Below are 26,321 nucleotides of genomic sequence, written 5' to 3'. Positions count from 1 at the left end.
ATGAATTGCACATTTGTGACATTATTATACCTGCATTTGCAACAAGCTTGTTAGCCCAGGTGAATGAACAGAATCTGTAGAGTGGGAGGTTTTGGTCAGTGGGTATTTTTCTACCTTTGTGCCTTGAAACCTAATATTTGAATCAATTATTCCACACCATGCATTCCCACATAAGCAAGTTTGCAAAGCTGTCAGTCTCTCCCTGTCTGCCGTGTTCAATAAGCTCCTCCCTCCTAACATCGCAATCTGCTGCAGAGGAGTGAGAGAGCATGAAGGCCGCAACGCTGCTTATTGTCATTGGAGGCAGTGAGGACCCTGAAAATGATCATTCCTTAATGCTGTATATTACTAGCTCCCTTCCTGAGGATCCCTCTGTGCAAAGGAGTAGTTGCCTATAGGCGACTATGGCGACGATGAATCAAGCTGCGGATAATGTGTTGTTAGCTATGGTTGAATCACGCTCAGCCTGACCTTGTCCTACCTGTTCACGCTCCACCCAAGATGGCCTACGATGCGGTGGAATTATTTTGTATTTACTGGGAAATTCCAGATTGACCGTAATAAAACAAGCGTCCAAGTGGCGCCCACAGCAGGTGCCGCCGCCCTAATGGGAAATACTCCACCGTCCCTCACGATGAACTGAAGACTTAAGTGATGCACAAATGAGCTGTATATTTGGAATCAAATGTAAACCGCCTTTAACTTCACTCATTTAAATCTCAGGTTCTCAAACTCAGTCCTCAGGACCCCACACGGTTCATATTTTCCGGATCATCTGTGGATTTTTAAAATGTGACAGTTGGTGACACACAGTGTATCTGCCGGGTGACCTGGAAAACGTGACCTGTGTGGGGTTCTGAGGACTGAGTTTGAGAACCACTGATTTAAATACATGCAAATACTGTCGGGCTGACCCTTTATTAGGTATATAAACGTGCCTTAGAGGGTGATTCAGACCTGATCGCTGGGCTGCTAATTTTGCTGTCCTGCGTTCAGATAGTCGCCGCCTCCAGGGGGAGTATATATTCGCCGTGCAAGTGTGCGATCCCATGTGTACGCCGAGCTGCTAAAATCAACTGTGTGCAGTCGATCAGATCTGAATCACCCGCTTTATAATATATGTATCCGGTCATACCAGTAACGATGCCCAGTGATGGATCTATACATTAGCTGCAGAAAATAACAGGGCACAAAGGAATTACCTTCCTCGTCCTTTTGTGGTTCTCAGGTGCTGGAGCTCATGAGCTAAAGATTAACTACAATTCCCCAATAACAGATTGAGCGACAAAATCTGCTGTGACGTTCCTCCCACAGCTTGTTGTCTGTTATCATTAAATTTATGGCAGGACAGAAAAGGACCTTGTGCTGGAGTCAGAACCAATTTGTCAGAGGTCCCTGAGTTTACCAAGATAGATGGCATTCGGATCTCGTCGCCTCCTCTCCCAGAGAGCTTCCTTCAAGTTTTAATGATAAATATGTTACAGGCAATGTGTAAAACCCGTCACTCACCTTCACAGCGACGTCTCGCAGATGCAGGTACAGATATATCCTTTCACTCTGAATAAAACTTCATGCGCTGGATTTATGGAAAGTGCCCAGTCCTGCCATGACGGCTGGCAGTGCCAGTATCCATGAAGTTCCACTTGCTGTGAGCTTATTACAGGTGCAGTTACAAACACTAGTTAAGAGGTGGAGAAGGCAGGGTCTGGGGGGGCTATTACAGGTGGGGAGGTTCTCAAATACACCTATATCCACAGTGTGCCCACGTAGGTGTACGCCCAGGTGCACAGGTGTGCAGTGCAGTAACTAGACATTTTAGCGCTGTGTGCAAGAAACGGCATCGGTGCCCCCCCCCTTAATGCAAACCGGCGGCAGTGCGCACCGTAGAGACGCGGCAAAAATATAGGGGCGTGGCTTCACTGGAAAGGGGTATGGCCACAAAATAATACCAATTCATGCAATGGTGCACAGTAGTCTCCATTATTCAAATTACGCCGCACAGTAGCGCCACTACACCAGGTAGAGCCCCTTTTACACCTTACGGCAGACAGCGTCCTCTTTTTACACATTACGGCAGACAGCGTCCCCTTTTTTACACATTACGGCAGACAGCATGCTCTTTTTACACATTATGGCAGACAGCGTGCCCTTTTTACACATTACAGCAGACAGCGTCCCCTTTTTTACACATTATGGCAGACAGAGTCCCCTTTTTTTACACATTACGGCAGACAGCGTGCCCTTTTTTTACACATTACGGCAGACAGCGTGCCCTTTTTACACGTTACGGCAGACAGCGTCCCCCTTTTTTACACATTACAGCAGACAGTGTCCCTTTTTTTACACATTACGCCAGACAGAGTCCCCTTATTTTACACATTACGGCAGACGGCGTGCCCTTTTTACACATTATGGCAGACAGTGTCCCCCTTTTTTACACATTACGGCAGACAGCGTCCCCCTTTTTTACACATTACGGCAGACAGCGTCCCCTTTTTTTACACATTACGGCAGACAGCGTCCCCTTTTTTTACACATTACGGCAGACAGCGTCCCCTTTTTTTACATATTACAGCAGACAGCGCCCCCTTTTTTACACATTACAGCAGACAGCGTCTCCTTTTTTACACATTACGGCAGAGAGCGTCCCCTTTTTTACACATTACGGCAGAGAGAATCCACCTTTTACACGTTACGGCAGACAGCATCCCCTTTTACACATTACAGCAGACAGAGTCCCCCTTATCATATTATGGCAGGCAGAGTCCCCCTTTAACACAGTACGGCAGGCAGATTCCCCCTTACACCCCCCCCCCTCCTACCCTTAGGGTGTAGTGAAGTGTTCTGTGGTGTGGTGTGGTGTAGTGTAGTGTAGTGTAGTCACTTACGTGCTGTTGTGGACGGGTGGGCGGCGGCGGCTTCACCGGGACACGGGCGGGCGGGTGGCGGCTTCAGCAACAGGAGGGGGGCCGGGCTGCCGCTGGGCCATAGAGAAGCTTGCCTGTCACACAGATCCCGCAGTGGTTTGAAAACTTCCTCTGAACTTGAACCCGCCCGCCTGTGTCCAGCTGAAGCCGGCGGCTTCAGCTGGACACAGGCGGGCGGTGGCGGCTTCAAGTTCAGAGGAAGTCGCGGAACACAGGTGGGCGGGTGGCGGCGGCTTCAGCGGGACATGGTTGTGTCCAGGCGGGTGGGCGGCGGCTTCAAAGGGACACGGGCGGGCGGCGCCGCCATCAGCGGGACACAGACGGCGCCGCCTTCAGGAGTCTGGGCTCGGAGCTAGCAGGTGTAATGCCCGATGGTGCGCCCTCAGTGCATTTGCGCTGTGGACAAGGCACCATCGGCACACACCGAGTTACGGCTCTGCGGGTGTGTGCCCAAGTGATGTCCTGTTCTACATTCGTGCTCGTGTTCTGTGAGTATTTGGGGCCCATCATAGGAATGTGCATGAATGCAAACAAACATACGTGCCGCAGCCCCAAGCTGGGTGCAGAATCTCCATCAGAGTACGGCCTCCAATGTAAGCCGTGAAGTATCTGTGTACCCAACCCTTTCAGCGACATGCCTGCGACACGCCAGTAACACAGATCATCCCTGTTTGCCCGCAGAAGCACCTCCTTGTCACTGCCCAGCAACACCCCATATATATTTTCAAGAAATTTGAGACCATGCGTTTCAAATTCAACTGCGCACAGACTCTAGATGCAGGCGACTTAGAAAATAAACCATTCAACCGCGTCCGGCATCAGCATTGCCTCCGAATCTGGCCCTAAATGTCATCAGCGCATTGGGGACACTGGGTCTTAAATCCATGTGTCACATCAAAATGATAAATAAGATTATTATGTTCATGCGCATCTGGGTCCTGACAGTCATGTGACCACATCTGGGTCAGACCTCAGATCCTCCAGCGTTCCGGTATTTCTCCGCTATCCCTAACACTAATCCCTTCCCTCCCTGGTGCCTAACCCTACTATTCCCAATCGTAGTCCGCGAGGATGGTAAATTATGGAAACGTTGAATTTTTATTTTTAAACTTGTGTCAACTATATGTGTGTCGAACATTGTCATGTCGACCATTTGACCTTAAGCACTGTCTACCTTTTAGTCTATTGACCTTTTGACCTGGTCAACCTTTTGAACCTTTTGACATGTTGACCATTTGGTGTTGACCTATTGACTGTCTATCTTTTTACTGTAGATTGGTCAACCGGATACCCTGTCGATGATGCGTCGATGGCATCGTGTCACGCATCGCCGGTGGTGTTACTGTGTGCAGAGACGCTGACAGTAGGCGTGTCAGGGATTGCACAGTCTGGTATACGCTTGTACACCTGTGTCAGGTGACATCTAGCATTTGCTGCAGCGGCGTCCGCCTCTGAATCTATGTATCATATATCTGTATTTTGCTGTGGTGCGTTCCCGTATGAAGAGGCGGATCTCCTGTGACGTTGTATGTAGTCTTCGCCAGTAGGTAGCCTAATGCTCCAGAGAAAGGCTCCGTTCTATTCCCAAAAGTGAATGTACCAATAGGTGTGCCCGGGCTGGAGAGGTGGCGCACACCCAGTTACATCTGCCCTTATCTCCATACTGGGCGGCCCAGTATACAGGTGTATGTGCACGTGAGCGGTACTTAGGAGAAGATGTGCCATGTACGTAATACTAACGCCATCCTGACATAGCGTTATTTGGTACGCTTATCGCGGTTTGAGAAGGTGCAGAGAGATCACGCCCCCATAACACCTGCGCGTGAGTCACCACTCCCCTGTTACCTCCCACAAATCCTCCCTGTCACTCACTTTGCGAATATGTTCTCACTGTGACTGCCACCGCAACATCACCACGGCACATGCGCAATGCGACCGATATGAATTCGCAGTGTCCCAAAAAATTGTTTCACAGAGTACATCATCGACATTGTGTCCATCTTTTAATCAGGCCCAAAAAGGAGTCGTGGTCTCATGGGAAGTCCCCTGCTGACATCACTACAGGGGCGTGGCCTCGTGGGAAATCCCTTGCTGACATCACTCTAGGGGTGTGTTCAGCATTCCTGTAGATGCTGAGCTACCCCCGGAGACTCTGCCAACTTCTTCTGCAGCATAATGTCATGCTGCAGCACCCAGCTTCTGTCACTGCCCAGGCCTGATTCACAGATGGACATTAAAAGCCTTGTTTGCTGAGTCTTTGGACGCAGCTGCGATGCATTTTTATAATAATGCAGCAGGAAGCGCCTGAGGAGGAAGGTCGCCTCCTGACAGCATCGCAGATCCGAGTGCTGCGTCTGAAGCTTCGGGCATCTGGGAAAAGCTATTCAGAGTGGCTGTCTTACCTGTGTAGTAAAGGCCAGGAAATCCGCGTCTTTCAACACAGGCCCTGCTCTCAGCACCCCCTTTCTTAGAACGCCCCGTTAGGTGCCACCCCCAAATGGCCGCAGTCTGTCAATCAAGTTGCGTTTGAGGGGGCACCGCGTGTGACAAGTCTCCATTGGAGATGTACGTAAACCACAGCTGTGGAAAGCTCCAAATGACGTTATTCCTGTCAGCAGGAGGAGGACGTTTCAGCTTCTCCATAGACTTTTGCTACTTACCCCCTATACCGTGGGTATAAATGCACAGAGAGACTGATAACGCCACGATGGGGGGAATAAACAGCATTTGGGCATTTTCTGCATTCTCTACAAAGTGTTTCTTTCTTCTCACTTGTTCTCCTGCATACAAAGCAACTTGGCACTGAGGTAATAACGCGCCTCATCCTCTGGCTCAGATAATGATATGCACCAGGGATTAGCATGTCTGCGAGCCGTACACCTGCTGCAGCAGCGATACTGGATAAGCTCTCCGCCACATAAGGACATGTGAGATATATACATGCAAATAGGGCAGCTGCAATCACAGTGAGCTTCCTCCTGTACATAACACCCTGAGTCATGGTTGCCAGGTAATTGTACAACTGTGTCCACACAATAGGGAGCAGCCATGGTTAATCACGCTGTCTGTGCCCGTGCCCTGTGGTGAAGTACTGTGCGCTGGCAATGATTGCAGACAGGCAGAGAGCTATGTGTATACTCACTTTCCACAAGGCACCGAACAGACTCACAAAACCAATATTGTCTCATGTCTGACTGGATAGATGATAGAGGAGAAGGTACTCTGTGTTCTCCAATATTGCACATCGTGCCCCAGGTTAGGTCTCCCGACAGGTGCAGTTTGGTTTTGGGAAAATCTGCAGAGAAACATAATTATTATGTGATAGATTTATCATCTTTCTCCTCATTCTGTACACCAGATGTCTTTACTGCATTCACTGTACATCTTGCAGCTTTATCTTAATACATTGCTTCATCTCTCCGGCTCCCGTCTGTGCTTTCCAGCCTCGTGTTTATATAATCGGGCTCTGTAAGCTTCATATCAGTCCCATTATATTATTACTAGTAGAGGGACCGACCTTGCTATCCTCAGTCCGCTGCTCCCCTCCTCCATCCTGCCCCCCTGCATACTTACCCCGCGTCCATCTCTTCTGCGCCACTAGAGCTGTCTAGTCTCCCTGGCAGTGGCAGCATGAGATGCAGTGGCATATCTACAATGGGTGCCCAAATCGTACACCCTGCACCCATTTCTCCGTTACTTAACCCTCCGGAGTCCCGTGTCAGCTGCAGCAGTTCTGCACAAATCATACGTAAAATAACGCTGCGGACATTTTCCAAGTGTTTTGCGCTTGTGCAGTAGAAAGATTGCTGGGAAAATGGCCGCCGCGCACAGTGCCAGAGACTACTGACTGATGCTCTACCTGGCTGGCGGCTAGAGAGAAGGGGGCCTGGACGGAGACTGCACATAGGGGGTCATTCCGAGTTGATCATAGCTGTGCGGGGGGGGGGGGGGGGGGGGACACGCCCAGCACAGGGCTAGTCTTCCCCGCATGTCAGTCTGCCCCCCCCCCCCCCCCCAGTACAAAAGCATCGCACAGCGGCAATGCTTTTGTACTTTAAGAGATACTCCCGGGCAGTGCAGCTCCTGCGGCCGGCTGGGAGTTACTCGTCGCTGCCCCGGGACATCGCGCAGCCGCTGTGGCCCACCCCCCGCATGTGCCGCCCCCTCCCACCCAGCGTCCACCTCTGTCAATCGGGCAGAGGCGATCGCTAGGTAACGACGGCCTTCAGCCATCTGACATGCGCCGGCGCACTGCGGTGCTGGCTAATGCGCAGTTCCGACCCAATCGCTGCACTGCAAACAATTTCAGAGTGCGTTCGAGTCGGAATGACCCCCATAGGCCCCATCCTCGCTTAATATGCTCCTGTGGAGAAGGGACAGACCTTAGCAGACTGTTATATAGATTATTATTATTAGGATACAGTGTCTGTTCAGCAGCTATCAGTGATCTGAAAGAATAGGGAGCTGTTCTTGCTTGGCTGAAGAAATTGTCAAGGCTCAAGTGCTGGGATTTGCGCACAAATGAAATAGAGGACTGGTACTGCTGGGAAAAATTTGGGCGCTACATCAAAACTCAGTCTATGCACCTTGGATATATGACAGATGGGCACATAGTACTGCAATTAGGGTACTCACTGGCTACACAGAGTGATGTCAGCCACGTTCTACCCTTTACTAATGCTTAGTCTATCAATTCATGATGAATTAGAGAAAACTCTGAAGTGCTGCTAAATATTGTTCCAATTCACAAAATGGCTGCCCCCACTCCACACAGGTGGCGGCCATGCTGTATGATCACTGATATAATGGTCTTTTCTTGCCTTGGGGTGTCCTCACTGAACGTCCCTGTTTCTGTTTCCTGTACAGGGGATTGGGCCACGGGGCTTTTGGAGAAGTATACGAAGGGCAAGTGTTGGCGAGTCCCAATGACCCTGCACCCCTGAAGGTAGCGGTGAAGGTGAGTAGAGGGCACTGTGTAGGGAGCAACAAGAGTGTGTAGAATATTCAGTTCTGGGAAATGGGGCTGGGGAAATCTGTTATTCTTAGGCCATACCTTGTACTATAGCTTGTATATAATTTCTACACAATTGATTACAGTAGGTCCTGTATCGCGTTAGCTAGCTATGACTATTTTACCGTCCTCTGTCCTGAAAAAAGACAGGTCCTCTATATAGGGACTGTCCGCCCAAATACAATTTTGGATATTAAAACCTCCCTCTTCTACGTGTAAGAATTCCTCCTGTTTGTGACACATTCAACCCACTGGTTAATGAATAGTGAAAACTAGAAGTTTAGTTTTGGGTGGAGTTGACTTAGTTACTATATAAAAAAATAAAATAAAAAAAGCAAAAGCATTCTCACTTTGTATGCGGTAAAGGCTAGATTTACCCAGGCCACGCCAAGTCTGGACATCCCGTAACAGAATCAGAATCAGCTTTATTGGCCAGGTATACTTACGTATACTAGGAATTTGTCTTCGGTTTGCTATACAACAGCCAAGTAGGTAACAGGTAAGCAGGTGTGTGTGTGTGTGTGTGTGTGTGTGTGTGTGTGGGGGGGGGGGCAAGTAAAGTTACACAGATAGGTATACCGTAGGGACACAAGTGAGTTACATGTACGTCTAGTCAGTCAATGTTCAGGAGTTCAGCAGGCGGACAGCTTGGGGAAAGAAACTTTTGAGGCTTCTGGTGGATCTGGCGGGGACAGCCCTGTAACGCCTGCCTGAAGGAAGCAAGTTAAACATGCTGTGGCCGGGGTGTAGCTGGTCTTTTACTATCTTCATTGCCCGCTTTTTAGCTCTGGACAAGTACAGGTCCTGGACTCTAAGCTCAACACATGAAGTTTACGGGTGGAAAGTCATCGACACCTGCTCAGCTCCAAACAAATTATATAGGAGTGCAGCCTTGCAGCAAATAAAAATAAATAAAAAAACATTGGCTATCACAATATGCCAGATATAAGGTGTCTACACTTTTTTAAGTTTCTTTTAACTCCTTCCAGAAACTATATATTTTTTTGTATAGAAAAACCAGGACCCCAGCCCCCTAGTATGTCTTCTTAAACCCAGTGTTATCACTGTGAAGTTTTTATCCAGATTCATCCAGTAGAAGGTCCAGAACAGGCTCACCAGGTCAAAGTTCTTCTTGTGAACACTAATAGGACGTTCAACCAGGACTCCAACCTCCTAGTATGTCTTCTGGGAACCTATATTACCACAAGTTTTTGTCCAGATCCATCCAGTGGAAGTCCCAGAACAGGCCGCCTTGGTCAAAATTCTGGCCAGCATACACCAACTGCAGGTCCGAAAGGGACCCTAACCCTCCTAAAGCTGGCCAGAATCCATCTGGACCACCTCGCGTTGGCTTCATCCCATCGGTGTAGGGGTGTCCGAATGCCTAACCAGACAGACACACAAACAAAAATACAGACCAATGAATTTTATATATAAGATAATATTGCATGGCCATCTGAATGCATTAATCCTTCCCACTGCCTGTGGTGTTATTAGTGCGAGCAGTCCGGTTGGGTAAGGGAGTGTGCGGCAGAACTTTGGATGGAGTACCATATGGTTCTTTGGAGGCTAAATGATGGTCACTTCCAATGGAAGAGGCCTATAAGGTTGTTACAGATAGACTGTTGGTTCTCTCTTTGCTCACATGTCCCTGGTGCTATCTGGCTCACGCAATTGATATAGTAAATTAAACTTATTTAAAGACCTGGCCGAGGCCCAGTGACAGCTGATCGTTAGATGGGAAATTGGATCAAGAGGAAGAATAAGTGAGACCTGTGATAGACATCTTACTTTGAGCATCGAGTCTACATTGAAATTCGCGAAAGGCCACCGTGAGCTAAACCAGAAAGCTTCAGTGATTGTCAGCTCTCTGATTAAAGTAGTTACAACTCCAGGGTCCTCTATAAAACACTAGTACACGACAACCATATATTTTCCCCATTTTGCTGACTTGACGAGACTCCTGAATCACAGGCTGAGCCACGAAGGCGTCCGCCTTGAGCTGACTCACAGAACGAGCTGTCGGAGAAGTCTTAAATCATTGAAATAACTCAGGTGTGAAATCCTGGGCAGGTGCACATGTCTTACTTCTCTCTGCTGTCCACAAGGCAGGAGGGGAAGTGGGTCTACTCCATCCAAAAATGGCGCAACTTTTTTTTTTCTTTTTGTAATTTTGATGGCTTACAAATAATTGATCCGAGCGAAGCAGCAGCTGCATCACTAGTCTGACGACCAACTGCGTTAAAGTAACCACAAAACTAAAAGCGACTGTAGTAAAACAAACAGAACAAAGTTGTAAAAGTACATCTAGAGCCTCAGGGAAGGTTGCAGAGTACAGTCTTAGTCGCTGGATCCACAAATATAACACGAAGAGCTTCAATGTTGAGGGGGAAGCCAGGTATTTCAGCTTCAGTTATGTGGATCGTTAACAGCTTCCGCATTTATCTGCTTTTCATACAGGAATAAATGCGTTCAGAGTGGATTAATAATTAGGCGAATGGCGCCATTCCTATTTCCTATTACTGAGTTGAATGCCACGGATAACATTTTTGAACCAGGAACTTTTTTTCCGCTTGCATTACTGGGCCTTACCAGTGATTACATTGGTATATTGCAATTTGCAACCCATAAAAATCACATTACGAACATTACTACCAGTTGCAAACAAAGGATTTCTAGAGGGGGGGTTCCAAACGCAGTCTACAAGCTCCCACTATGCGGAACATTGGAGCAAGTGCGGGAATCTGGGGGGTGAGGTAGAAGAACCTAGTAACGACCCTGGACATTATTGTAAACATTGGTCTTTTTATACAATGAATAGTGTATGGAATACAGTATTAATATTGAACACTGTAGATGTCCTGTTTAAAGGTTAAACATACCATCATAAATAAATAAATAAATAAATACACAAACATAATAGAACCAGTACTGCACTTTCTAAGCACATTCTCCCACCACATGATAAGGCTCCTGTCTCTTCTTCCTGGTAGCTACTGATTGAGGACTTTGATCTACACACACAGCAAGCTTGGTAGAAGAAGTTTCTACCACTGGGCATGTACAGCAGTTCTGCTCTGTTCCTCAAACTGCATGATGGTGGTGGAAGCTCTAGTAATCATATTATTTGCCATTGCTTTTGTTGTCATAATTTGAGCCACTTGCCAAGAGGAGGGGGGTTTCCAGGCAACCGGAACTAGCCCCCGCCCACCCCCGCGTTTGCCTATGACTACAATTTAACATAAGACTCATACCTAGGGTGAATGGTTGAATATTGGTCAATAAAATCCAAATGCTAAAAATGTACATCAGTTTATGGCCATTGGAGGTTCTAATTGAACAGTATATATGTTTTCAATATAAAATAAAAGTAACGTAAACAATACATAAATAAAACCATCAGGTCAGCGACCACCCTCCATAATATATTTCCTGGCTGACAATCAACTCTAATTCTCCAACACTAACACGAGGAAACTGGCTGTGATTGGTTAGCGAATGACCCAATCACCATCAATTTCTTAGGTAAAGGGGCTTATTCATCAAAGTACTCACCCCAATAATCATGCAGAAATAACAGTTCCTGCATGATCAACGCAATTCTAAGTAACATCATTATTTATTAAGGAAGCAATTCTGGAGATATCGCAGAACCTAAGAATTTTCAGAGCTCGAACCATCTTCAGATGGCATTAGCCTGATCCTACTGAGCAAAGCAGGGTCTGGAATACAAGACTGGATGGACCAGATGGTTCTTATCTGCCGTCACATTCTCTATGAATGTTTCTATGAGTGCAAAGATAAATTGCCCTGATATATGTTCCCAAATTGCTGCAAATATCAGACATAAGGAACAAAAGGTTTTGGGCCATTTGTCACTTTTTTTTATAGACGGGCCCCTATATGAGAAACATTTCCCAGCTGAACAGCTTGTGAGGTTATTCCCTGACCAGGGATATCCATCCAATGGTTAACCATCGATGGTGCCATCAATTGCAATCAATGATTTGCACCATGCTCGGCCGTCCCTGCTGTGGAACAATCAAGTACTAGGGCAGAATGGCAGAGCTAAGAACTTTGCCCCCTGCTTTGGTCATTTGAAAAAAAAAATAATATCGGATATCTGCCATCGATGGTAAAACCATTGAGCATCAGTAGCAAACCACCATCCATAAACACCACCTGTTTCCTCCTTCCGAAAAGAGGTAGTCATTGACAACCAGGGACTAGTTTATAAAATAGGATTTTAATACCTACCGGTAAATCCTTTTCTCTTAGTCCGTAGAGGATGCTGGGGATGCTTTAAGAACGATGGGGTATAGACGGGATCCGCAGGAGACATGGGCACTTTAAGACTTTAAAGGGGGTGTGAACTGGCTCCTCCCTCTATGCCCCTCCTCCAGACTCCAGTTATAGGAACTGTGCCCAGGGAGACGGACATTTCGAGGAAAAGGATTTATTTAATTTTTTAACTAAGGTGAGATACATACCAGCTCACACCACTGCAGATACAGCCCGCACTGGGACGGGCGCCCAGCATCCTCTACGGACTAAGAGTAAAGGATTTACCGGTAGGTATTAAAATCCTATTTTCTCATACGTCCTAGAGGATGCTGGGGATGCTTCAAGAACTATGGGGTTTATACCAAAGCTCTAGAACGGGCGGCAGAGTGCGGATGACTCTGCAGTACCGATTGACCAAACAAGAGGTCCTCCTCAGCCAGGGTATCAAACTTGTAAAACTTTGCAAAAGTGTTTGATCTTGACCAAGTAGCAGCTCGGCAAAGCTGTAATGCCAAGACCCCTCGGGCAGCCGCCAAGGATGAGCCCACCTTTCTGGTAGAATGGGCCTTCACAGTTTTCGGTAACGACAATCCTGCCGTAGAGTGAGCTTGCTGAATCGTATTACAGATCCAGCGTGCAATAGTCTGCTTGGAAGCAGGAGCCCCAATCTTGTTGGGAGCCCACAGGACAAACAGAGCCTCTGTTTTCCTAATTTGAGCCGTTCTGGCGACATAGATTTTCAAAGCTCTGACCACATCGAGAGACTTCAATTCCGCCAATGCTTCAGTAGCCACTGGCACCACAATAGGTTGGTTTATGTGAAACGATGAAACCACTTTTGGCAGAAATTGCTGACGAGTTCTCAACTCCGCTCTATCAGCATGGAAGATTAAATAGGGGCTTTTGTGAGACAAAGCCGCCAATTCAGATAACCGCCTTGCGGATGCCAAGGCCAACAACATGACTACTTTCCAAGTAAGGAATTTTAACTCAACCTTATGCAAAGGTTCAAACCAATGAGATTGCAGGTACTGCAACACCACATTCAGATTCCATGGTGACACTGGGAGCACAAAGGGAGGTTGGATGTGTAGTACGCCTTTAACAAAGGTCTGAACTTCTGGAAGGGAGGCCAATTCTTTCTGAAAGAAAATTGATAAGGCCGAAATTTGTACTTTAATTGAGCCCAACTTTAGGCCCGCATCCACACCTGCTTGCAAAAAAATGCAGCAAACGCCCCAGCCGTAGGAGCCTTCTTGGATTCACACCAAGACACATATTTCCTCCAAATACGGTGGTAATGCTTTGCCGTTACTTCTTTTCTAGCCTGAAGATGTGTGGGAATGACTTCACTGGGAATACCCTTCCGAGCTAGGATTTGGCGTTCAACTGCCATGCCGTCAAACGCAACCGCGGTAAGTCTTGATACACGCACGGTCCTTGTTGTAACAGGTCCTCCCATAGAGGAAGAGGCCAGGGATCTTCTATGAGCAATTCCTGAAGATCTGGATATCAGGCCCTCCTTGGCCAATCTGGAACAATGAGTATCGCCTGAACCCTTGTTCTTCTTATCATCTTTATCACCTTTGGAATGAGTGGAAGTGGAGGGAACACATATACCGACGGAAACACCCACGGTGTCACTAGGGCGTCCACCGCTATTGCTTGAGGGTCCCTTGACCTGGAACAATATCTCTGTAGTTTCTTGTTGAGGCGGGATGCCATCATGTCTATTTGGGGAATTCCCCAACGACTTGTCACTTCTGCAAAGACCTCTTGATGAAGACCCCACTCTCCTGGATGGAGATCGTGTCTGCTGAGGAAGTCTGCTTCCCAGTTGTCTACTCCTGGAATGAAGACCGCTGACAGAGCGCTTGCATGTCTCTCCGCTCAGCGAAGAACTTTCGTGGCCTCGGTCATTGCCGCTCTGCTCTTTGTTCCGCCCTGGCGGTTTATGTACGCCACTGCTGTTATATTGTCTGACTGAATCAAGACGGGCAGACCGCGAAGAAGATGTTCCGCTTGCAGAATGCCGTTGTAAATGGCCCTTAATTCCAGAATGTTTATGTGCAGACAAGCTTCCTGGCTGACCATTTTCCCTGAAAATTTCTCCCCTGTGTGACTGCTTCCCAGCCTCGGAGACTTGCATCTGTGGTCACCAGGATCCAATCCTGAATTCCAAACCTGCGTCCCTCCAGAAGGTGAGAACTGTGCAGCCACCACAGAAGGGAGATCTTGGTCCTGGAAGATAGGAATATTTTGCGGTGCATGTCCAGGTGAGACCCGGACCACTTGTCCAGCAGGTCCCACTGAAACACCCTGGCATGGAACCTGCCATACTGAATGGCCTCGTAGGCCGCCACCATCTTACCCAGCAACCGAGTGCATTGAAGAATCGACACTCTTGCCGGTTTCAGAATCTGTTTTACCATGTTCTGTATTTCCAGAGCCTTTTCCACTGGAAGAAAAACTCTCTGTAATTCTGTATCCAGAATCATACCCAGTAACGCCAGCCGTGTCGTCGGAACCAACTGTGATTTTGGCAAGTTTAGGAGCCAACCATGTTGTTGCAAACTCGTCAGAGAGAGTGCAACATTTTTCAGCAATTGTTCCTTGGATCTCGCCTTTTTGAGGAGATCGTCCAAGTACGGGATAATTGTGACTCCCTGCTTGCGCAGGAGAACCATCATTTCCGCCATAACCTTGGTGAAAATCCTCAGAGCCGTGGACAGACCAAACGGCAACGTCTGAAATTGGTAATGACAATCCTGAACAGCAAACTTCAGGTAAGCCTGATGCGGAGGATATATGGGGACGTGTAAGTAGGCATCCTTTATGTCGACCGACACCATAAAATCCCCCTCCTCCAGACTGGAGATCACTGCTCAGAGAGATTCCATCTTGAATTTGAATTTTTTTAAAAAGAAATTGAGGCTGCGGCACCACCAACAGACTCGAATAAAAACCCTCCCCCTGTTGTGATGGGGGTACCGTGACAATGACTTGATTTTGACACAGCTTTAGTATCGCAGCACATACAACCTCCCTTTCTGGAAGAGAAGCTGGCAAGGCCGATTTGAAAAATTTGTACCCTTGGTCTACTATTTCTAATATCCAAGGATCCAGGTCCGAGCGAACCCAGACCTGACTGAAGAGTTTGAGACGTGCCCCCACTGGTGCGGACTCCCGCAGAGGAGCCCCAGCGTCATGCGGTGGATTTGGTAGAAGCCGGAGAGGACTTCTGTTCTTGGGAACTTGCCACAGCCTGTGACCTTTTTCCCCTTCCTCTTCCTCTCGCAGCTAGGAAGGAGGATCCTTGTCCTTTTTTGTATTTATTGGGCCGAAAGGATTGCATCTGATAGTGGGGTGTTTTCTTTTGTTGTGCAGGAACATAAGGTAAAAATGACGACTTACCCGCGGTAGCCGTAGATACCAGGTCAGTGAGGCCGTCAACAAACAAGACACTACCGTTAAACGGCAGAGACTCCATCGCCTTCTTTGAGTCAGCGTCAGCATTCCATTGATGAATCCACAATGCTCGCCTTGCTGAGACTGCCATGGCATTGGCCCTTGATCCCAAAAGGCCAATATCCCTTGCAGCTTCTTTTAAATATGCTGCAGCGTCCCTGATATGACCCAGAGTCAAAAGCACATTATCCCTGTCTAGGGAATCTATATCAGATGACAAGTTATCTGCCCATTTTTCAATAGCGCTACTCACCCATGCCGAAGCAACGGCAGGCCTCAGCAGCGTACCCGTAGTGACATAAATGGATTTCAAAGTATTTTCCTGCTTACGATCCGCAGGATCTTTTAGGGCTGCCGTGTCAGGAGACGGAAGCGCTACCTTTTTGGACAGACGCGACAGAGCTTTGTCCACTGTGGGGGTTGACTCCCACTTTTCCCTGTCCCCAGAGGGGAACGGATATGCCAGTGGAATTCTTTTGGGAACCTGTATCTTCTTGTCAGGATTTTCCCAAGCCTTTTCAAAAAGAGCGTTCAGTTCATGAGACGGAGGAAACGTTACCTCAGGTTTCTTTCCTTTAAACATACAGACCCTTGTATCAGGAACAGCAGGGTCCTCCGTGATATGTAACACTTCTTTTATCGCCACAATCATGTACTGAATGCTCTTAGCCAGTTTAGGGGGTTCACTACGGGTGGCCGGCGGTCGGGCTCCCGGCGACCAGCATCCCGGCGCCGGGAGCCCGACCGCCGGCTTACCGACAGCTTGGCGAGCGCAAATGAGCCCCTTGCGGGCTCGCTGCGCTCGCCACGCTACGGGCACGGTGGCGCGCTACGCGCGCCACACTATTTTATTCTCCCTCTATGGGGGTCGTGGACCCCCACGAGGGAAAATAAGTGTCGGTAAGCCGGCGGTCGGGCTCCCGGCGCCGGTATACTGAGCGCCGGGAGCCCGACCGCCGGCAAACAGAAGACCACCCAGTTTAGGATTCAATCTGGCATCACTATAGTCGACACTTGAATCAGAGTCCGTGTCGGTATCTGTATCTGCTATCTGGGTAAATGCACGTTTCTGTGTCCCCGAAGGGGTCTGAGCTTGTGACAATGCATCTTCCATGGATTTCCTCCATGTCTGGTTCTTAGACTCAGATTTATCAAATCTCTTAGTCAACCGATCCACATTTGCATTCAAAACACTCAACATATTTACCCACTCAGCAGTCGGCGGTGCCGACAGGGTCACTCCCACCGCTTTTTCTGTCCCCACTCCGGCTTCCTCCTGGGAAGAGCACTCAGCCTCAGACATGTCGACACATACGTACCGACACCCACAATCAGCAAAGCCTGTTAGAGAGACCCAGAGGGAGTTTGCCAGCTCACAATCCAGTGCCTATCCCGGTACTGAAACTTTATATACAATGCCTCAGACCTGTTAGCGCTTTTATAATAAAGATAATAGCACCAAATCTACTGTGCCCCCCCCCCCCCCCCATCCCCGTTTTGCACCATGTTACTTGTACAGCAGTGCGGAGGTCAGGGCCAGCGTCTCTGCAGCTTCTGTGAAGAGAAAATTGCGCTGGTCAGAGCTGTGGGGGCTAAGCCACGCCCCCTCACCGGCGCGCTTCAGTCCCGCTCATTTTAATATTTTTATACTGGCGGGGATCTATATTTAGTGCCTAGGCACTTTTCATATAACTTTTGAAAGTTACTTTCAGGTCCACATGCTGCCCAGGGCGCCACCCCTGCGCCCTGCCAGTGCCGCTGTATGTGTGGGAGCATGGCGCGCAGCGCGTCCGCTGCGCGGTACCTCAAGACCTGAAGTCTTCTGCCGTCACTGAAGTCTTCGTTTCTTCTTTTACTCACCCGGCTTCTTTCTTCTGGCTCTGCAAGGGGGGTGACGGCACAGCTTCGGGAACGAGCAGCTAGGCGCACCAAGTGATCGAACCCTCTGGAGCTAATGGTGTCCAGTAGCCTAAGAAGCAGAGCCTTTGAACTCACAGAAGTACGTCTGCTTCTCTCGCCTCAGTCCCTTGAAGCAGGGAGCCTGTTGCCAGCAGTGCTCCCTGAACATAAAAAACCTAACATAAGTCTTTTTTTTTTTAGAGAAACTCAGTAGAGCTCCCCTGTGTGTGACCAGTCTCCCTGGGCACAGAATCTAACTGGAGTCTGGAGGAGGGGCATAGAGGGAGGAGCCAGTTCACACCCCCTTTAAAGTCTTAAAGTGCCCATGTCTCCTGCTGATCCCGTCTATACCCCATAGTTCTTGAAGCATCCCCAGCATCCTCTAGGACGTATGAGAAAGGGTGGTGAAGTAAGTGCCCTGGCCCAGAGGATGGTTAATGGCCTGGGGACTGGCAGGTGACTGGGCCAGAACATGAATAATGTAATAATCAGTGTCTTTCTTCAGCACCATCCAGATTCTGCCTGCCACGTTGCTGACATGAGGAATGCCCTGTTTGCAGGATTCCTATACAATGGGGGTCATTCTGACCCGATCGCACGCTGCAGTTTATCGCAGCGGTGCGATCGGGTCAGAACTGCGCTGGCTGTCGGGCCGCTACGATAGTTCCCATTGTACCATGGGGGTCATTCAGAGATGATCGTAGCTGTGCTAAATTTAGCACAGCTACCATCATGAACTCAGACATGCGGGGGGCGGACGCCCAGCACAGGGCTATCCCGCCCCTCGCAGCGGCGATGCCTTTGCACTTCAAGAGTAGCTCCTGACCAGCGCAGCTTTAGCGTGCTGGCCGGGAGCTACTCATTGCTCCCTGGCCCGCAGCGGCTGCGTGTGACGTCACGCAGCCGCTGCGGCCCACACCCCGTTCGGTTCGGCCACGCCTGCGTTGTCCGGACCATGCCCACGAAACGCAGCCGTTCCGCCCGCCCAGCGACCGCCTCTGCCTGTCAATCAGGCAGAGGCGATCGTAGCGGCCCGACGGCCTTCAGCCGTCTGGCATGCGCCGGCGCACTGCAGCGCCGGCGCATGTGCAGTTCTGACCCGATCGCACCGCTGCGATAAACTGCAGCATGCGATCGGGCCAGAATGACGGGGGTCAGTCCAAGTTATTCGCTCGCAAGCAGTTTTTAGCAGCCGTGCAAATGCTATGCCGCCGCCCACTGGGAGTGTATTTTAGCTTAGCAGAAGTGCGAACGGTTGTATCGCAGAGCGGCTACAAAAAATGTTTGTGCAGTTTTAGAGTACCTTCAGACCTACTCAGCGCTTGCGATCACTTCAGACTGTTCAGTTCCGGAGTTTGACATCACAAACCCGCCCTGCATTCGCCCAGCCACGCCTGCGTTTTCCCTGGCACGCCTGCGTTTTTCCAAACACTCCCTGAAAACGATCAGTTGACACCCAGAAACGCCCTCTTCCTGTCAATCACTCTGTGGCTGTCAGTGCGACTGAAATGCATCGCTAGACCCTGTGCAAAACTGCATCGTTTGTTGTGCCCATACGACGTGCGTGCACATTGCGCCGCATACGCATGCGCAGAACTGCCGTTTTTTAGCCTGATCGCTGCGCTGCGAACAAATGCAGCTAGCGAACTCGGAATGACCCCCAATGACCCCCCATATCCTTCATTATTCCTCTCCGCCCTCCTATATCAGATCATCTCATAGCTCACCGTTACTGGCCCTTTAACACTGTATCTCCGTACTGGGGCTGGTGTTAAATCCGCTGAATAAATTAATGAGTCCCTTATCCACTGGATTGTGTAAGTCTTGCTGGCTGGAGATCAAGAAGAAAACGATGTGATGAAGTCTAATATTATCCTGTTAGTCAGCAGTTCTGCGCTTTTTGAAGTCCGGAGAATGTCGATACATAATTGATTTCTGTAGAAGCCAGCTCAGCAGCGGCACGAGAAAGAAGTGTTACATCAGCTCGTCGCTGTCTCATTCTTCCCTGACAGGGTGTGCCATTGTGGCCACCGTCCTCCAAGGTCCTTAGGCCAAAACGGAAGAACACAGCACAACGTTAATGGCCAAAAAGATAATAATGTTTCTTTGTTCAGGAAATGGCGGAGAGGGAACAGCATTCCCTTATATACAGTAAGGTCTCTACAGGAGAGAGCTGTGCCACATATTGCTCAATCCTCACCCCTGTGCGTCCTTTATTCCGTTCTCCTGCATCGTGAGTGCTCAAACCGTTTACATCTGTATAGAAGGGATCAGTATGATATCCCGTCTGTGGGGCTCCCAGCGAGACCGACGCCAGGATCCCGACAGCCAGGATACCGTCGACGGGCATAACGTGTCACTGCACTCGCCACGCTTAAGTCATCACAGGGTTATATTCCCACTTGGGTGGTGGCGAGTGGGGATTTCGGCTGGCAGTCGGGATTCCGACCGCATGGAGCGCCGGTCACAATGTAAATGCATAGACATCTAAATCCACCCAAATTTTGTGGATTTGAACCCGGTCAGGATCTCTGGGGGAATCCGATCTGAAATCTAGTTGGAACTTTCCCGCGGTACGGAATGTTTTGTGTTTTGGATTGCAAAAATTACATGATTTTAGCTGTTTTAATCGATTATTTTTAATCAATGATTATCGATTTTTTTATTTAAGTTTTTGTTTTTGTTTTTAACGAATCTGAAATCCAAATCTGAACCAAGCAACTTGAGGGTGGTTTTGCTAAAACCAAAACATGATGCTGAATTAGGACCAAAACCAAAACATGGGGGTCCGGGCACATCTCTAGTCTAAAGTGACAGGTTATGTTTCATGCCCCCCCAACAGTCCTCATTCTTGTGTGGTCTATCAGAAAGTTGCCGTGGAGTTTGCAGCCATGTTGATCCCGTTTTCCAGATCAGGTCGTGGTTTGGGTGGGTTACTGGTGGCATTATCTTGTCCCAAAATTCATTTGTAAAATGTTGGCTATATGCTCTTTCAAGCGTACCTGTTGTCTCCACTTTACTGGAGGTAGCATTTCCGAAAGTGTCACAAAATCCATGGTTATTTTGGCGCGGTATACTGTGGTGCCCCTTCTAAGTGTTAGTCGAGCAGTGACCTCGCTAAGACAGTCCCTTACGAGGGAACCAGGCCTGATTATCGGCACAGGTTAGAGGTACTATAGCTCACACTCAGATTGTTGACCAGAACTGAGTTGAATAGAATATAACAGAATGCTGTTGTATAGATCTGGTATCTGCCTCCACCGAGGAGCTCAGCTACTCTGACAGAAGTCCTATTGATAAGTCCTCCTTACAATGCCTCTAGACTCTGGCAAGTACCAGATCCCAGAACCTCCCTACTTTAGGCTGGCACATATCAGATACCTTAATGTTTTGTGGCAAATCTGCCCATTGGTACGGGAACAATATCCATGTTTTTAGGGGTCTATGGGCCTAATTCAGACCTGATCGGTAGCAAGCAATTTTTGCACTGCTGCGATCAGATAGTCGCCGCCTACAGGGAGAGTGTATTTTAGCTGTGCAAGTGTGCGATCGCATGTGTAGCAGAGCTGTACAAACAGATGTTGTTCAGTCTCTGCGCAGCCCAGGACTTACTCAGCCGCTGCGATCACATCAGCCTGTCCGGGACCGGAATTGACGTCAGACACCCGCCCTGCAAACGCTTGGACACGCCTGCGTTTTTCCAACCACTCCCAGAAAACGGTCAGTTACCACCCACAAACGCCCTCTTCCTGTCAATCTACTTGCGAACGCCCGTGCGAATGGATCCTTCGCATAAACCCATCACTGAGCGGCGATCCGCTTTGTACCCGTGCGACGCGCCTGCGCAGTTTAGACCTGATCGCCCGCTGATAAAAAAAAAACCAGCAGCCTAGCTATCAGATCGGAATTACTCCCTATGTACTAAGCCTTGGAAAGACATAAAGTGGATGGAGATAAAGTGCCAGCCATTCAGCTCCTGTCATGTTACTGGCTGTGCTTGAAAATAGACAGCAGCTGATTGGTTGGTACTCTATTTCTCTCCAAGCATTGATAAATCTCACCCAGAGCGTGAATGCCTCCACTAAACCCCACAGACAGGATGCTCAGACATCAGCTCACAGACAGTGGGTCGGTCTCGTTTATGTCATGACCTGCTGAGTTTCCAGCAGATTCAGGCGTGGTCATTGTATTATATGGTTAAAGACATGTAAATAATAGTACGTGGCGTAAACCGGGCACATATGCTACTGGTGCCGACATGCCAGTATCTTCATTGAGAGTAAATGACACACAATGGGGGTCATTCCGAGTTGTTCGCTCGTTATTTTTTTCTCGCAACGGAGCGATTAGTCGCTAATGCGCATGCGCAATGTCCGCAGTGCGACTGCGCCAAGTAAATTTGCTATGCAGTTAGGTATTTTACTCACGGCATTACGAGGTTTTTTCTTCGTTCTGGTGATCGTAATGTGATTGACAGGAAGTGGGTGTTTCTGGGCGGAAACTGGCCGTTTTATGGGTGTGTGCGAAAAAACGCTACCGTTTCTGGGAAAAACGCGGGAGTGGCTGGAGAAACGGAGGAGTGTCTGGGCGAACGCTGGGTGTGTTTGTGACGTCAAACCAGGAACGACAAGCACTGAACTGATCGCACTGGCAGAGTAAGTCTCGAGCTACTCAGAAACTGCATAGAGAAGTCTTTTCGCAATATTGCGAATCTTTCGTTCGCAATTTTACTATGCTAAGATTCACTCCCAGTAGGCGGCGGCTTAGCGTGTGCAAAGCTGCTAAAAGCAGCTTGCGAGCGAACAACTCGGAATGACCCCCTATATGCGATCCATCATTTATATATAGCGAGATAAAATCTTTATTTAAACTCCATGGCATTGTATTCATTACATATCTCCCAACATAAGTGATCTGATGAGTCTAGACGAGGGTGTACCACATGACACTGAGGGTATGTCCAATGTTTATGAAGCGATGGGCCACTCACAGCCACTCTCCTAAAAACACCGCTCCACCTGTCACTGCTACCAATCCCGCTTTGTGGAACGTATTTCCCAAATAATCCCTCAGATGTGGACAGGGTCTTCATAACTGGTACATTGAGACAGTCACTTCAAATGTGAAGTGTCCCAACTACACCAGGGTGTGTCGATGTTGTTTATACATTATCGGGCCGGCAAGACAAATGTAATTGATAATAACGATGGCTCTATATTAGAGATCCAGGCGTGTTGTTCAGGTTCTCACTCTGGATTTCTCTCTTTCTCAGACTCTGCCGGAGGTGTGCTCGGAGCAGGACGAGCTGGATTTCCTCATGGAGGCTCTGATTATCGGGTGAGCTGATTCATCCATCTGATGACTGGTAACTTAGGGGGAGATTTATCTAACCTTCTAAAGAGGACATGTGCAGGTGTTGCCTATAGCAACCAATCAGATTCTAGCTATCATTTATATAGTACATTCTATAAAATGAGAGCTACGTAGAATCTGATTGGTTGCTACTGGCAATCTTCTCTGACTTCCATAACAACAGAGCATGCAGATGAAGAGCAGAAGCCTGGTGGTGAAATGCGTCTGATCATAACAGGGTTGCAGTTACAGGCTATACAAAATAACCACCATAATATTATTCTGTCAACAGGAGCTTCCTAATCACTGCGTATATTTCTCTCCGTAGTAAATTCAGCCACCAGAACATTGTGCATTGCATTGGTGTGAGTCTCCAGGCTCTCCCCAGGTTCATTTTGCTGGAACTCATGGCTGGAGGAGATCTGAAGTCCTTCCTCAGGCAGACACGACCCAGACTGGTGAGCCGAACAAGATGGCTTCTTCCTAAATGATAGAAGTTTACTCAGTGAAACGTACCTCTTATCTCTGGGTGGCCAAAATGAATCCAGATCAGTCACCCCTCTATAAAATGAACTGGTGTCTTTAAATTATTAAGATTTTATTTAAACGATGTTTAAGAACTGAAAACAACTGTCCTTAATACTATTTCAGTCATATCCCCAAGGTTTATTTTGACACCACTAATATGCTGCTGCCTCCTTATTTCTGCTCTGCTAATTAACACGATGGTTTGGGTACATCTCTGAAGGTGGGTGGACTGCGTGTGCAGAACGCATCCTGTGCAGTCACCCCTAATCTGCAGCCCAATGGACAGGTTGACAGCATTTGAGGGCGAGAAGGGGGGGGGGGGGGGGGGGGGGTTGAGTGGAGCTGGCCAGTGTTCCTTAAAACAAGGACATGTCACCTCCGTTTTCTGGGAGTGCTGAGACCAGGACCTCAGATTTCCTGGCTCCGGCTGAGCAGTTCCTGCGGTCATTCCGAGTAAGCTTCGGCTTACTCAGATTGTCGATGCTGCGCTCATTGCGGCTGATGGTTGCTACGGTGATCAGATCCTGTGTCTTTGGATGGAGCACTTGGATAGCGGATGCTGGTAGGTGGCATCTTTTTCCTACAGGTGCTTCCTGCTGCAGTAGCATTTTTACATATCGCTGCAGCATCCAGTGACCTAGCAGTAATGTGTTCTATAAGGGTAATTTAGACCCGATCGCTGCTGTGCGTTTTCGCTCAGCAGCGATGGGGTCTGAACTGTGCATGCGTATGCCCCTGCAATGCGCAGGCGCTTCGCCACCCCCAGCGAAGGGGAGCGCCGGACAGTGACAGTATGTACGAAGAAAGCGGTTGCACCAGCAAACGCAAGAAGATTGACAGGAAGAGGCTGTTTGTGGGCGGCAACTGACTGTTTCCAGGGAGTGTCCAGAAAAACGCAGGACTGTCCCGCCGTTTGGAGGGAGGGATTCTGACGTCGGCTCCGGACCCGATTAACGCACGGCAAGAGTAAGTCCTGGGCTGTGCAGCTCTATGCACATGCGATCGCACCCCTGCACAGCGATTACCCCCTTCCCCTGTAGGCGGCGACTACCTGATTGCTGCACTGCAAAAAACGCCTGCTTGCGACCAGGTGTGAATTAGGCCTTATGTCCATCTCTGAATTAGGTCCTCAGAGGGATCAAAGCACCAAATGGTTTAAAAAGTAGGAAAACAACAAAACATAAAAACCAAATACTTATATCCACCCAGAACAAGAGGCTGCAAATCCTATTTAATTGATAAACTGCGGTAAACAATTCTCAAATGTAATTTATGTCTATAGATTTTCTAATCCTTTTCAGTCCTGTAGCCGAGACCTGGAGCAGGTATTTCACTCTGTACAATGGCTGTATTCACCTCCAGTGTCGGGGAATGTAGTAGATTCTGATTTGCTCTAAATCGACAGTTTACTGACAGTTTCTAACAATTTTCTGACAGTTTTCTGCCATGAGGTTTTTTCTCTCGTTACAAACCGTCAAATGTATTACAGGTAAAATTGTTGTGATTTTCAAACCCAATTTGTAGCAATTCGTCATCCGGATTTTGTCGGTGTTCTGGATATAAATCTTTGGAGGTAATAATCTGGGAGTTTACAAACAGCTGGAAGAGACGGCAAATAATTGAGGTGACTGTGTCCGGCGAGATTTGCAATTTCAGTGACCTGTTCATCCAGAGCGTAATAAGAGGTTAAACAGACATATTCAGCTGTCACTACAGAACACTTAATTAAGGGTCCCAAATAATTTATAAATATACTTACGGGTAACAATTATTTTAATGAATTTATTAGTAGGGACAAATTAATTGTCAAGAATAAAAAACATAATAACATTTTAATTATACGCGGACAATACCATATTAAATAAATATTAAGGTGACAGTACTATTAATTAATATATACATAATGGGCCAATAATAATTTTAAGTCAGTTGGAGGTAATTCATGATGGAGGCACAAACATACCGGCACTTCTGCAATGTAACTGTTGTCTCCATCATTAATTTACATAGACCCAATTAACCTCAAAATTTTATTAGCCCTCATTAACTAAATTTAGAATAATCGTGGCCCCCGGCCCAGTGCTATCATTAGGAATTATGGCCGTACCGCCTCGGTACCTGGTGCTCCCAATGCTTGGGAGGTGTTGTACAGCCGCCGGCTGCTATACAGCTTGATAACCGTTTGAGCTGTCATCTATAGTAGGACGCGGCGCCACTCATTACCACACAGTCCCCTCTTTCCAATGGCGCTGCCCCTCAGTGTTTTGGTCTGATGATCACCTGAGATCATGAGACATGGGGGTCTATTCATGAAGCAGTGAAAACAGTGAGCCAGTGGAGAAGTTTCCCATGGCAACCAATCAGCTGCTACGTATAATTTTCTAGAATGCACTTGATAAATGTTACCTCATTGCTGATTGGTTGCCATGAGCAACTTCTCCATTGGCTCACTTCTCCACTCTTTGCACTGCTTCATGAATAGACCCCAGTATCACCCTGCCCTGCGGAAACTTTCATTTTTCCAGAGACGGGGAGAGGGCGGTAAAAGAGCCAAGTCTCCCCCATACTGGCACATGCACATTCGTATGTATTCGGAGACAGACCATCAGAGGCCCATAAACACCAGAGGGTCCCATGCGCATTTCACCCCACCCCCCACCCACAAACGCACACCTTCTGCTTGGGGGCTCATCTTCCTTGTGAGGGCACTTGCACAGAAGAAAGCAAGATATCTGTCACAGCACCGGAGACTTTACTATAAGCTTTTCCATGTTTCCATATATATCACATGGTAGATGATGCTGCTGTCAGACTGCATAGGATGGAGGGGGGACACCATAGTGACTGTTTGG

General features: G+C 48.2%; 1 protein-coding gene across 1 annotated transcript in view; it reads left to right on the top strand.

Annotated features, from left to right (window-relative positions):
* Positions 1-26,321, top strand: part of ALK (ALK receptor tyrosine kinase) — a 1,590,950-nt gene that overhangs the window by 1,539,199 nt on the left and 25,430 nt on the right. Inside the window, exons 19-21 of the mRNA XM_063919418.1 lie at positions 7,794-7,884; positions 22,862-22,926; positions 23,270-23,399. Of these exons, the coding sequence (XP_063775488.1) occupies positions 7,794-7,884; positions 22,862-22,926; positions 23,270-23,399 (286 nt within the window). The remainder of the gene's footprint in view (positions 1-7,793; positions 7,885-22,861; positions 22,927-23,269; positions 23,400-26,321) is intronic.

This window comes from Pseudophryne corroboree, chromosome 4, assembly GCF_028390025.1.
Source record: "Pseudophryne corroboree isolate aPseCor3 chromosome 4, aPseCor3.hap2, whole genome shotgun sequence".
NCBI classification, from domain to species: Eukaryota; Metazoa; Chordata; class Amphibia; order Anura; family Myobatrachidae; genus Pseudophryne; species Pseudophryne corroboree.
The sequence above is the reverse complement of the archived record's forward strand: the minus strand, read 5'-3'. Positions and strand labels throughout refer to the sequence as shown.